The sequence below is a fragment of the Giraffa tippelskirchi genome, chromosome 1 (genome assembly GCF_054371585.1).
Source record: "Giraffa tippelskirchi isolate mGirTip1 chromosome 1, T2T-mGirTip1v1.2.pri, whole genome shotgun sequence".
Lineage (NCBI taxonomy): Eukaryota > Metazoa > Chordata > Mammalia > Artiodactyla > Giraffidae > Giraffa > Giraffa tippelskirchi.
Genome location: NC_137275.1, coordinates 105142098 through 105154780, shown reverse-complemented (window position 1 = coordinate 105154780; position 12683 = coordinate 105142098). Strand labels below are relative to the sequence as shown.

Here is a 12683-nt window from a genome sequence, read left to right as displayed (position 1 = left end):
CTTTATGTAAGCATAATCTCATTTATGAATCACACATGTTACGTAGTGTACTATCCATCTACATTCTGCTTGTAACTGCATAGTGATACAATAATTCAAACTTCCTGCTGTGGGAGAAGAACATCATTTAATGAGACATGACGACAAAGCACAAACCCGACGAAAAGGGACACACGCTGTGGACCACAGCACTGCTATGACCAGAGCAAGTGGGAGGGCGAGGGAGGGGAGACGGATGGGTAAACTACAGCCTCCGGGTGGGGGGATGGGAGGCTGGGGTCTGGACTGACGACGACTAAGCAGACAACAGTATGAGACAGGAAATCAAAACCAATGATGAAAGCAGACACACCGTCAGAGAGCTCCAACAACAAGGAAAAAATATACAGAACTGTTCTTTTACAAATACTCGGAAAGAAATCAAGCATGAAACCACAGAGAAATTTCAAAGAATTTTAAATACCAACTAATTAGCCAGTGATGCAAATTATAAAAACAGTGTGTCAAGAGACCACAAAATGGACTAGTTACCACTTCATCTGCAGCTAAAATGATTCACCGATAATTTAATTATATGCTAACTAACAATGCAGCTACAATGAAATGGGTGGTAACAAAAAATAGTGATAGTACAAGTGCAGTTACAAACCAGAGTGTTGCAGACATGATTTCATGGGGTAAACAGCAATGCACTCACAAAACCTAAGCTAAACACGCAAGAAAGCTGGAACATGTGCTTTAGAGCCGCACACTCTGTCACCAAAAGCCCTAGGTCGTCATCCCATTTTTAGACTCGGAAGAGCGAGGAAGCCCAACTTCTTCCCTGGGGCCCTGGGCTTTTAACCTGGTTTCACACGCAGAGCTGGCCTGAGCGTGCGGCCAGGTCCAGCAGCAAGCAGACCAGTTTAGCTTCTTGGTTTTGTTCCCACCGCATGCCCTGCACCCTGCAGCCAGGCATCCCCAATGGAAAACGTGCTGCACGGTTTTCACACACCATGAGACCTGCCTATGGTTACTTTCACGAAGCTGTCTGCTCCCTGAGAACAGAAAACTTCCCTGCAGCTGCTGTGCCCAGCACAGGCCAGGCCCAACGTTACAGAGGCAGGCTCTGGCTGAGTTCATGATGATGTGGCTAAGCCGGCGGTCCAAACATCAAGACTCACTTGTCGCTGTGTGATTACGGAATGATTCAAGACTAGCCAGTTTTAAAAATCTTACACCTCTGAGCGTAGCAAATGTATATCTGATTTTATTCTGGGTAAAAAGAGAAAAAAACAAAAAAGAAACAAATAAAACACAAAACCAGTGTGCTGGGGGAGGGACGCAGCAGGGAGGCCAGAGTCTTGATGTCCAGCTTGTCTACCTCTTGCTCCGGGCTGTGCAGCCTCCTTTGGGGCTTGGAGCGCCCACTGCTGGGCAGGCAGGAGTCGGCAAGCGAGGAGGTGGGACACAGGTTGAGGGAGCTCACAGATTCACGACGACGAAGGTTGCCTAAGCTCCCCCTGCACACTCTGCTCTCAATCTCCTCGACCCGCTGCTCCGTGTTCTCCTTCTCTTCTTGGATCAACCTAAAATAGAATACAACTCTTCACCTGCCTTTGTCAGCAGAGGAACGTGTCTGGACAACAAATGTGGGCTTGCATTCTGTGTCACGATTAGCAAATTCCAGGAACAGTTGCTCAACTAACATCTCAGCAAAAAGGTAGGACTTTCCCTCTTTTCAACAGTCTCAAACTTAGAATAATTATCATTGAGTCTTACAAAGTGGCCCCTGATCGTTCACGTTTGATTTGACTGATTTACTCTAACATTCTGACGGGGCCTGGGTGGCGCCTCTCTCCCTGTGAGGAGATAACCTGAAGTTGACAACCTTCACCTTCCCCGCTCTCAGGGCAGAGATGCACGGCAGTGCCTCAAGTCTTTTCCACTGGGAATCGGGAACTCTGTATAATCAAACAGCAATTCACGAACAAGCTGGAGTTTCTAAACACAAGTCTCCAGACCAGATGAAGTGCTGAGTTGATTTTTTTTTTTTAAGGTTCTATACATACAAACGCATCACTTGATGCAGTTCTCCACCAGCTTTGTGTGAGTTTCTGGATTCATGTCAATGTGCTGCATTAACCTGTAATTCATGGTTACTGCTTTTCTCCCCTAATGTGTGGTGGATGATTTTATACAGCAGTTTAAATACTCGATTATGCAAATAAAATGATTTTCAAATTTAACTACAAGATTCTTACAGGTCGTAACCTCTCCAGTTTCACTTCTGCTTATACATACTGGAAGTTTTTCACCGTTGATAACAAGTTGATGGACAGCATTTGCCATTTACATCAAGTTAACTTGTGGCATAAGGAAAAATCACCTTTACCTGACAACGTGCTGTAAAAATAAAAATATTAATATATAACCGTTCCAGATTACCTGCGGGGACGGGGAAAGACAATCTTTCTGAGCTGTCTGTGCTCAAAGCCGGCCCACAGAGCAGTCTGTCTACGGCGTCAGAAGTGCAGGCGGCACCACCTGCGTTTGCTGATTGGCCGTCACCCCCGCCTTTCCCCCGGGCCCCCCGTGCTCGGCCGACAGGAACGGGCACCTCGGCCTGGGCTGACGTGACAAGAACAATCTGAGCAGCGGCTCTGCCAGGTCCTGTGCAGGGTCACCGGCCTGCGACCAACTCTGAACGTGGACTCGGGACAGGAGGCATGGCTGTGCGGGTGTGGTACCAGGCAGATCTCGGGGCCCCCAGCCACCCGGCTGCACCCAGACCCAAGGCCCCCTGTTCACCACGAGGCCGGCCTTTGGATTCTAGCCCGTTTTGTAAATTGTTATAACTGCCAAGACGGTGTCTAAGGAAAACATCTTCAATATACTGATGAGATGAGAAAAACTCAAACACATGTCCTTGGACCACTGTCTTACTTACAACAAGCCAATCTTCACACTGTATTAACTTTAAAAGGAAAATGCAGATCTGAGTGGGAATTTGCCAACCCCAAAACCCCAGCTTTTCTGTTCTAGGTGGCTTTTCACCAGAACGTGGGCGGCTCCGAAGGACACACGAGGGCGAACCCTCAGTGCCGGAGGGTGCACGGGCCACAGGGGGACACCGCCTTGGCACCTCACCCACCTTGGGGCTCAGAGCTGAGAGGGGAACACCCCACAGCGCCTCCCCACAGAGTGCTGACAACACACTGTGGACCGAACGCCCTGGCTGACTGAGCTCTATAATCAAGGGCCATCTCGGAACTGAAAATTCTTGAAGCAGACCTGAAGTCAGTTTTCTTACTAGGGAACACTCAAGACTTGTCTAAGGAGAACAGCTCCTCAGAGAAACCAAGTTTCCAGGAAGCTGGGCTCGGGCGCACCCACCGGATCTCTTCGTTGATGCCGTCCAGCTGCTCCTGAAGCATCGCAGTCAGAGTCTCGGCATCGCCCTGCCCTCTGGGCGACAGCAGAGCGGCCGAGCTGCAGAGGGTGGCCCTGTCGTCCTCGCCGTCAGACACGTCCACGTCACTCTCGAACGCCTGGGCCACGCTGGCCGGCACGCTGGCTTCCTTGGCGCGCTCGCAGTCCTGTTTCTTCGGGGTCTGCACCTGGGCACGAGAGGACCACGTCTCGTCAGTGACCACGATTTTACATGGGAGCCCTGACTTTGGATAAATGGGCCATGCTTATGAGACACTGCCATCTCTTAAGCGAGCAGTACTGAAGAAACGGGCAGGAGGAGAATCCAGTTCCTAGATGGCCTGGTGACATTCAGGTCTTAGCGTGGACGGAAGGCAATCCTATGAGGTTTTTCATAAGGGTGGGCTGATGGAGTCAGAGACAAAAACCGAAAATTAAAAAAAAATACATCCATGCTTCCTTCAGCCAGGCGGAAGGAAAAGAAAAAAAAAATCCTTCAGCTCCGCAGCAGCTGGGTCCACCTCAGCCGTCATCACTTGTACTAGTTCACCGAGGAGTACAGTCCTCACAGGTTCCCAGCCCTCCGTTTTCCAGGCTGGTCTGAACACCTCAGACAAGAGCGAGCAGGGGCAGCCAGGGGACCGGAAGGCCAGCCCCCCGCGGCTCTCCTCTCCGGGCACAGGCACTCGGGCTGTTCTGGGGGACGGCCCCTCACACCCCAGGGGTGGCTCTGTCATCAGAGATGCCCGGGAGAGTGCCTGCTGGGCCCCATCCTGCTCTTCCACTCTCACACCTCACACCCTTCTCTCTGCAAATCTCCCCCCTGCCCCACTCTCAACCCAGGTCCTGCCTTCTTTTCCCAGACATGACCTCAAAGCAACCAAGGGGCAGCCTTGAGGGGCTGGTTTGCCGGCTCCCTGTCCCCCGTTGCCTGTGCCCTCACCCTCTGTCTTCGTCACAATCCCTCCCCAGGGCTGGGCCACCCCCTTCGCTGGCTCCAGCACCTCCTGCCATCATTCCTGCTCCGCTCCAGCGAACCAGCTGCCTATGGGTTCACCCCCATCAGCCCGGTCAGCACATCCTCTCCCTTTTCTCACCTTAAAATCGCACAATGGGAACCAGCAGATTCCTCCTCCAGGGCTCCCTGCAGCACCCACTGCAGGTCTCTGAAAGCTCCCTGGGAGCGGCCTCTACTGTCCCCTGCCCCACCCGGTCTCCAGCTCTCTGCAAGCAGGTGGTGTGCCCCACCCCGCAGGGCAGTTCCCCGGGGGCGCCAAGGAACCCATGTTATCAAGCCCCCTCCCCTCCTTGCCCCCGCAGCATGTCTCTCCCTGGGCTCCAGGCCCCTCCCTCTCTGGGGTTATTCCTCAGTCCCTCGCGCCCCTTCTCAACCTTGGAATGTGGGGCACCCCACGGCTCTACTCTTGCACCCCATCTCTCTCCACCAGCACATGCCTGGTGACTTTACCATGCTCGTGCCTTTAAATGCCATCTGTATGCCCACGACCCTGAGTCCTCTCCCGGATCCAGGCCGGAACACTCAGCTGCTGACGGGCTCGTCCACTTGAACAGGGCTGAGGCCGGCTCTTAGCTCCCCACCCCAGTGCCCTCCTCACTTCAGGAAACAGGCTCCGGCCTCGAGCTGCTCAGGCCTGAGCCCGGGGTCCTCCCTGATGTGGCCCTCTCTCTCCGTTATCCCAGCTTGTTGACACGACCCTTGATCTATCTCCGAGTGGCTCCTTCTCTTCCTGCCTCTGGGGCTCTGTTCAAGGTCACCCTCCTGGTGTCACCTCGTTGGCCACCCTGTTCACACTCAATCGTCCCCCCTTCCTTGGACAACTCGGGCACTCTGGTCTCCTTTCCCTGCTCGTTACTGTCAACAGGCTGCGCGGGCTTAAAAATGGATCCACAAATTCTTCCATCCTCCTCCCTTCAAGAGGCAGAGGGGGCAACTCCTGCTCAGCCCCTGAGCGAGGCAGGACTTCGCAGCTCACTCTCGCAAACAGAACTGAAGGTGTGCGGCTTCCGAGACCGGGGCGCGAAAGGCCCCGGGATACACCCCGCACTCTCGCTCTCAGAGGGTGTTCCGAGGAAAGCCAGGCCATGAAGAGGTCCACACGGCAGGGACCTGGGCCTGTCCCCACCAGCCAGGTGAGTCTGAAAGCCTGCCATCCAGCCCTGGGGGGCCTTCCCATGTTTGCGTCCTCAGGAGGCCCTGAACCAGGCCCACCTGCTGCAAAGCACAGAAACTGACTGTGACCTGCTCACTGGGAAGCCACTAAGCTTTGCAGTGATTTGTTACATGGCAGTGGATAAAGAACGCACACGGTTTTTAATTCACTGCTGGAGTCCTAGTTCTGACGATGTCTGGCCCAAACTAGCTGCTCACTGAACATGGCAGCTCAAAACACAGACATGTATGAAAAAATACATGCCATAAATGAGGCGAAAATACAAAGGTACTTAAACTTCCAATGAGAATTCTTCTCACTATAAAATGATGGGTATGTGTATCCATTTACTCGCAGGATGATTTCAATCAAAACGGTGCTAATTAGTACTGTGCTGGGCCTCACAGTAGGCCACAAGTTATCAAAATTGGTTCTTTTAAGAAAAAAAAGCATGCCTTAAAAGGAAACTCGTAGCCAGAAAAAGGAAAATGGGAAGACATAAAGCGATCTATCAACGCTTTGTTCCAAAACCATTTCAGGACCACAGTGTGAGGGGGCAGGTGCCTTACAACGTGGGAGTCACATGAAAAGGTGTTTACCTTCCTTCCTCAGGAATTCACCACTATAAAAGTCAGACACAGTTCAGTAAAAGCCGTTACCTGTCGATGCATAGAATCCTTATCTGCGATTTCATTTTCAAGTTTATCATTGAGGTCGTCGTGCACAGAGGTGGCTTCGCGCTGGGCGGCAAGGTAGCATCTCTCAAGGGTAGTGATTCGCACCTCCACGTCCGTGTTCTGGACCATGGCCTACACCGGGCATTGCAGAGTAGAAAAGGTAAGTCATTATCATGGAACATTCCGATACACGTACGCGTAAAAAAGTTGGACTAAATCCTAAGTTTCAACTCAAAAATAAAGTTAGCGTCCTCAAAATTAAAGTCCTAGACACGGCAGTTTCCTCGGACGTGAGCAAAAACGTGCCTACTTAAAATGTCACATTTGCCACGATTGGCACCCATATGTCTGTATTAACGTTCTGTCTGGCCACTCGGTTTCCCAAGCTTCTCTTCAACATAATCAACCCAAACAGCAAAGAGTATACTAAACTACCCTGTTATTGCATGAATTCCAGGAGGAATGGTATCTGGCATGAAGTCACGACCTCTGTCTGCTACACCACACAGGCGGACTGGATCCACAAGAGGGAGGGACCTTCGACAGATCCAACAGGGACCTCTGAGGCTCGTTTCCTCGGGTAAAAGTCGGAAAACTCTCATGCAATTTCCTCAGAATTCAAGTAATAGTAATGAGTGGAAACAGAAGTCAAAGTTTAACACAACTGGAAGCAGCCTTCTCAAGCCTAATTCTTCTAAAGCAGACTTACACCACATGTATGAAAGGGTCAAACCAGGACCAGAACTTGCTGCTGGTGCAACTCCCGTCCGCCAGGTCAAAATCCACTGCAGGTCCCTCCGTAGTCGACTACTAAGTAACCAATGTGGGCAAAGGCCTGACATTAAAAGTGAAAGGTCTCAAGGCCGCTTTTCCCAGAATTCTCTACATATTGAACTCTGCCACCTAATCTCCTCCTGTTGCCAAAGAGTAGTGGGAAAAGGTTATACAAGCGTGCAAATATTCTGTTTTGAGTTCTCACCTTGAGCTCTCACGGAGAATTACTCACACCAAGCTACTAAACAAGGACACCTGCTGTAGCACATGTCGGAGGGGTTCTGTCTGAGACGGTCTCACGGGGGAGGGGTGGGGCAGGGTGGGCGCTGTCTGCCTGCCTACAAAGGAGAGGTGAGGCTCACAGGAGGAGGCCCGAACCCTCAGCACTCTTCTCTTTTCACAATGACCGTTAGGCAGTTTCTCATCAATCATGACAGCCGCAGACACGACCACCAGAAACATCATGACTCTACATGGTTACACAGCACGGGCCTGAGGCTCTGAGGGTGAGCAAACGCCACTCGACCTGTCTGACCGCCGGTATCAATGTCACACATCCCCTCAAGGAGCAGAACCTCAGAAAACTAGAGAAGACGGCCAGGCAAGCTGCCTCAGCAGGGCCCACACAGCGGGCTCCCATCTCTCCGAGAGAACGGGCTCCACAGACGTCACCAGACTCGCCTGAGCGAACCCGAAGGAAATTTCAGCATCATCAGGTATACATTCGACAGGCAGGTGGGGGGGATGAACTGGGAGACTGGGGTTGACGTATGTACACTACTGAGACTATGCGTAAAGTCAACAACGAGTAAGGACCTACTCTACAGCACAGGGCAGTCTACTCAGGGCTCTGTGGTGAAGTAAATGGGTAGGAAATCTAAAAAGAGGGATATATGTAGACACACACACACGTATATATATATATATATATATATATATATATATAAATATAAATATAAATATAAATATAAATATAAATATATATATATATATATATGACGGATTCACTTTGCTGTACAGCAGACATTGACACAGCAGTGTAAAGCAACTGCTAACTGCTAAGTCGCTTCAGTCGTGTCCGACTCTGTGCGACCCCACAGACGGTAGCCCACCAGGCTCCCCTGTCCCTGGGATTCTCCAGGCAAGAATACTGGAGTGGGTTGCCATTTCCTTCTCCAGTGTATCAAAGGGAAAAGTGAAAGTGAAGTCGCTCAGTTGTGTCCGACTCTTAGCGACCCCATGGACTGTAGCCTACCAGGCTCCTCCATCCATGGGATTTTCCAGGCAAGAGTACTGGAGTGGGGTACCATTGCCTTCTCCAAGAAAAAGGAAAGCAACTAGACTCCAATAAATGAATGAATGGATGAATGAATTTTTCAAAGAGGAACACACTGGGCACCCTAGAACTTGTAGAAATGAGGAGTCCACACCCAGGGTGAGCACAGCGCTAGGGATGCCCTCGTGTTGCTCCACTGCCAATGGACCGCCTGGACCAGGCCTCTTCTACCCCAGAGATCTCGACGCAGAGGCGGGGAGGCCGCCAGTCGCGGTCTCGCCAGCGCTCTGTGCTCCTACTCACGCAGCCATCCCAAAGCTCAGATCAGCCGGAGAACAAGGGACCCACATTCCACCTCAGGACAACAGACACGTCCGCTGTCACTCACTTCGCGGACATCCCGCTGTGGTTGTCTGTTCGCTTCCTCGGACGCGAGGAGCTCCTTCCTGGCCGTGTCCGGGTCCTCCTCCGGCTCTCTCACGTAGGCCGAGAGGTTTGCCAGGCACTCCTTCGACTGGCTCTGCTCCCCTGACTGCCTCTCGATGACCTCCTGGAGCTCGATCACCTTAGCCAGGTCTTCCTCGTGGCTTGGGGAGCCGTCGGAGGATCTCTAAGGGGGAAAGGAAGCCTTAGACAGACAGCCTTGTTTTGGGAGGGAGGGAACACAGCATTTCCGGGCAATCGGTGAGGTCAAAACTTTCTTCTGCACTCTGGGAGCTCACACGACCCTCACGGCCACTCAGATCTACATGGTGCATTGCTGACAGGTCCCAACAGCCCCGCACAGACTGGATGGTAAGGCGAGAACCAGACAGAGAGCGAGACCGAGGACTTGCCTTTCCATTGGTGCTTGGCATGTTTACTTGCTCGGGATTTACATCAAGCACCCCGTCCGTTAGTAGCTTTCCCCAGTTATTCTGCTCTTTCAGAATCATCTGCTAAACGTGAAGTCCACCGGACTTTAGGAAGCATCACTACGAACAAAGCTAGTGGAGCTGATGGAATTCCCGTTGAGCTATCTCAAATCCTGAAAGATGATGCTGTGAAAGTGCTATATTCAATATGCCAGCAAATATGGAAAACTCAGCGGTGGCCACAGGACTGGAAATGGTCAGTTTTCATCCCAATCCCAAAGAAAGGCAATGCCAAAGAATGCTCAAACTACCGCACAATGGCACTCATCTCACGTGCTAGTAAAGTAATGCTTAAAATTCTCTAAGCCAGGCTTCAGCGATAGGTGAACCGTGAACTTCCAGATGTTCAAGCTGATTTTAGAAAAGGCAGAGGAACCAGAGATCAAATTGCCAATATCTGCTGGATCATCGAAAAAGCAAGAGAGTTCCCGAAAAACATCAATTTCTGCTTTATGGACTAGGCCAAACAAAGCCTTTGACTGTGTGGATCACAATCAACTGTGGAAAATTCTGAAAGAGATGGGAATACCAGACCATCTGACCTCTCCCTTGGGAAACCTGTATGCAGGTCAGGAAGCAACAGTTAGAACTGGACATGGAACAACAGACTGGTTCCAAATAGGAAAAGGAGGACGTCAAGGCTGTGTGTCCTTGTCACCCTGCTTATTTAACTTAGACGCAGGGTACATCATGAGAGACGCTGGGCTGGAAGAAACACAAGCTGGAATCGAGACTGCCGGGAGAAACACCAATAACCTCAGATATGCAGATGATACCACCCTTACGGCAGAAAGTGGAAAAGAACTAAAGAGCCTCTTGATGAAAGTGAAAGAGGAGAGTGAAAAAGTTGGCTTAAAGCTCAACGTTCAGAAAACTAAGATCATGGCATCAGGTCCCATCACTTCATGGGAAATAGATGGGGAAACTGTGGAAACAGTGTCAGACTTTATGTTTGGGGGCTCCAAAATCACTGCTGATGGTGACTGCAGCCACGAAACCGAAAGACGCTTACGCCTTGGAAGGAAGGTTATGGCCAACTTAGATGGCATATTTAAAGGCAGAGACACTACTTTGCCAACAAAAGTCCGTCTAGTCAAGGCTATGGTTTTTCCAGTGGTCATGTATGGATGTGAGAGTCGGACGGTGAAGAAAGCTGAGCGCCACAGAACTGATGCCTTTGAACTGTGGTGTGGGAGAAGACTCTTGAGAGTCCCTTGGAGTGCAAGGAGATCCGAACAGTCCATCCTAAAGGGGATCAATCCTGGGTGTTCATTGGAAGGACTGATGTTGAAGCTGAAACTCCAACACTTTGGCCACCTCATGCGAAGAGCTGACTCATTGGAAAAGACCCTAACGCTGGGTAGGATTGGAGGCAGGAAGAGAAGGGGACGACAGAGGATGACATGGTTGGATGGCATCACTGACTCGATGGACATGGGTCTGGGTAGACTCTGGGAGTTGGTGATGGACAGAGAGGCCTGGCGTGCTGCAGATCATGGGGTCGCAAAGAGTTGGACACGACTGAGCGACTGAACTGAACTGAACTGAACATCCACAAATTTGAACGCAATATTTTAGGGTAATAAGAACTTGACACTGGGACTTAAATTCCAACGTGGGAGTCACATGAAAAGGTGTTTACCTTCCTTCCTCAGGAATTCACCACTATAAAAGTCAGACACAGTTCAGTAAAAGCCGTTACCTGTCGATGCATAGAATCCTTATCTGCGATTTCATTTTCAAGTTTATCATTGAGGTCGTCGTGCACAGAGGTGGCTTCGCGCTGGGCGGCAAGGTAGCATCTCTCAAGGGTAGTGATTCGCACCTCCACGTCCGTGTTCTGGACCATGGCCTACACCGGGCATTGCAGAGTAGAAAAGGTAAGTCATTATCATGGAACACTCCGATACACGTACGCGTAAAAGAGTTGGACTAAATCCTAAGTTTCAACTCAAAAATAAAGTTAGCGTCCTCAAAATTAAAGTCCTAGACACGGCAGTTTCCTCGGACGTGAGCAAAAACGTGCCTACTTAAAATGTCACATTTGCCACGATTGGCACCCATATGTCTGCATTAACGTTCTGTCTGGCCACTCGGTTTCCCAAGCTTCTCTTCAACATAATAAACCCAAACAGCAAAGAGTATACTAAACTACCCTGTTATTGCATGAATTCCAGGAGGAATGGTATCTGGCATGAAGTCACGACCTCTGTCTGCTACACCACACAGGCGGACTGGATCCACAAGAGGGAGGGACCTTCAACAGATCCAACAGGGACCTCTGAGGCTCGTTTCCTCGGGTAAAAGTCGGAAAACTCTCATGCAATTTCCTCAGAATTCAAGTAACAGTAATGAGTGGAAACAGAAGTCAAAGCTTAACACAACTGGAAGCAGCCTTCTCAAGCCTAATTCTTCTAAAGCAGACTTACACCACATGTATGAAAGGGTCAAACCAGGACCAGAACTTGCTGCTGGTGCAACTCCCGTCCGCCAGGTCAAAATCCACTGCAGGTCCCTCCGTAGTCGACTACTAAGTAACCAATGTGGGCAAAGGCCTGACATTAAAAGTGAAAGGTCTCAAGGCCGCTTTTCCCAGAATTCTCTACATATTGAACTCTGCCACCTAATCTCCTCCTGTTGCCAAAGAGTAGTGGGAAAAGGTTATACAAGCGTGCAAATATTCTGTTTTGAGTTCTCACCTTGAGCTCTCACAGAGAATTACTCACACCAAGCTACTAAACAAGGACACCTGCTGTAGCACATGTCGGAGGGGTTCTGTCTGAGACGGTCTCACGGGGGAGGGGTGGGGCAGGGTGGGCGCTGTCTTGTCTGCCTACAAAGGAGAGGTGAGGCTCACAGGAGGAGGCCCGAACCCGCAGCACTCTTCTCTTTTCACAATGACCGTTAGGCAGTTTCTCATCAATCATGACAGCCGCAGACACGACCACCAGAAACATCATGACTCTACATGGTTACACAGCACGGGCCTGAGGCTCTGAGGGTGAGCAAACGCCACTCGACCTGTCTGACCGCCGGTATCAATGTCACACATCCCCTCAAGGAGCAGAACCTCAGAAAACTAGAGAAGACGGCCAGGCAAGCTGCCTCAGCAGGGCCCACACAGCGGGCTCCCATCTCTCCGAGAGAACGGGCTCCACAGACGTCACCAGACTCGCCTGAGCGAACCCGAAGGAAATTTCAGCATCATCAGGTATACATTCGACAGGCAGGTGGGGGGGATGAACTGGGAGACTGGGGTTGACGTATGTACACTACTGAGACTATGCGTAAAGTCAACAACGAGTAAGGACCTACTCTACAGCACAGGGCAGTCTACTCAGGGCTCTGTGGTGAAGTAAATGGGTAGGAAATCTAAAAAGAGGGATATATGTAGACACACACACACACACACACACACACACGTATATATATATATATATATATATATATATATAAATAT

At 50.5% G+C, this 12683-nt stretch overlaps 1 protein-coding gene across 5 annotated transcripts in view; it reads right to left on the bottom strand.

Moving 5' to 3' along the window:
* Positions 1-1233: 1233 nt before the first annotated feature.
* Positions 1234-12683, bottom strand: part of LOC145504656 (liprin-alpha-1-like) — a 37648-nt gene continuing 26198 nt past the window's right edge. For 4 of the 5 annotated variants that reach the window (XM_081485843.1, XM_081485826.1, XM_081485834.1 and 1 more), the window contains 5 exons: positions 10926-11075; positions 8698-8919; positions 6242-6391; positions 3376-3599; positions 1234-1568 (listed from right to left, as the gene is read on the bottom strand). In XM_081485843.1, coding sequence (XP_081341969.1) covers positions 1250-1568; positions 3376-3599; positions 6242-6391; positions 8698-8919; positions 10926-11075 — 1065 coding nt within the window. In that variant the 3' untranslated portion in view covers positions 1234-1249. The remainder of the gene's footprint in view (positions 1569-3375; positions 3600-6241; positions 6392-8697; positions 8920-10925; positions 11076-12683) is intronic. The other variant, XM_081485850.1, reaches the window with a different exon arrangement.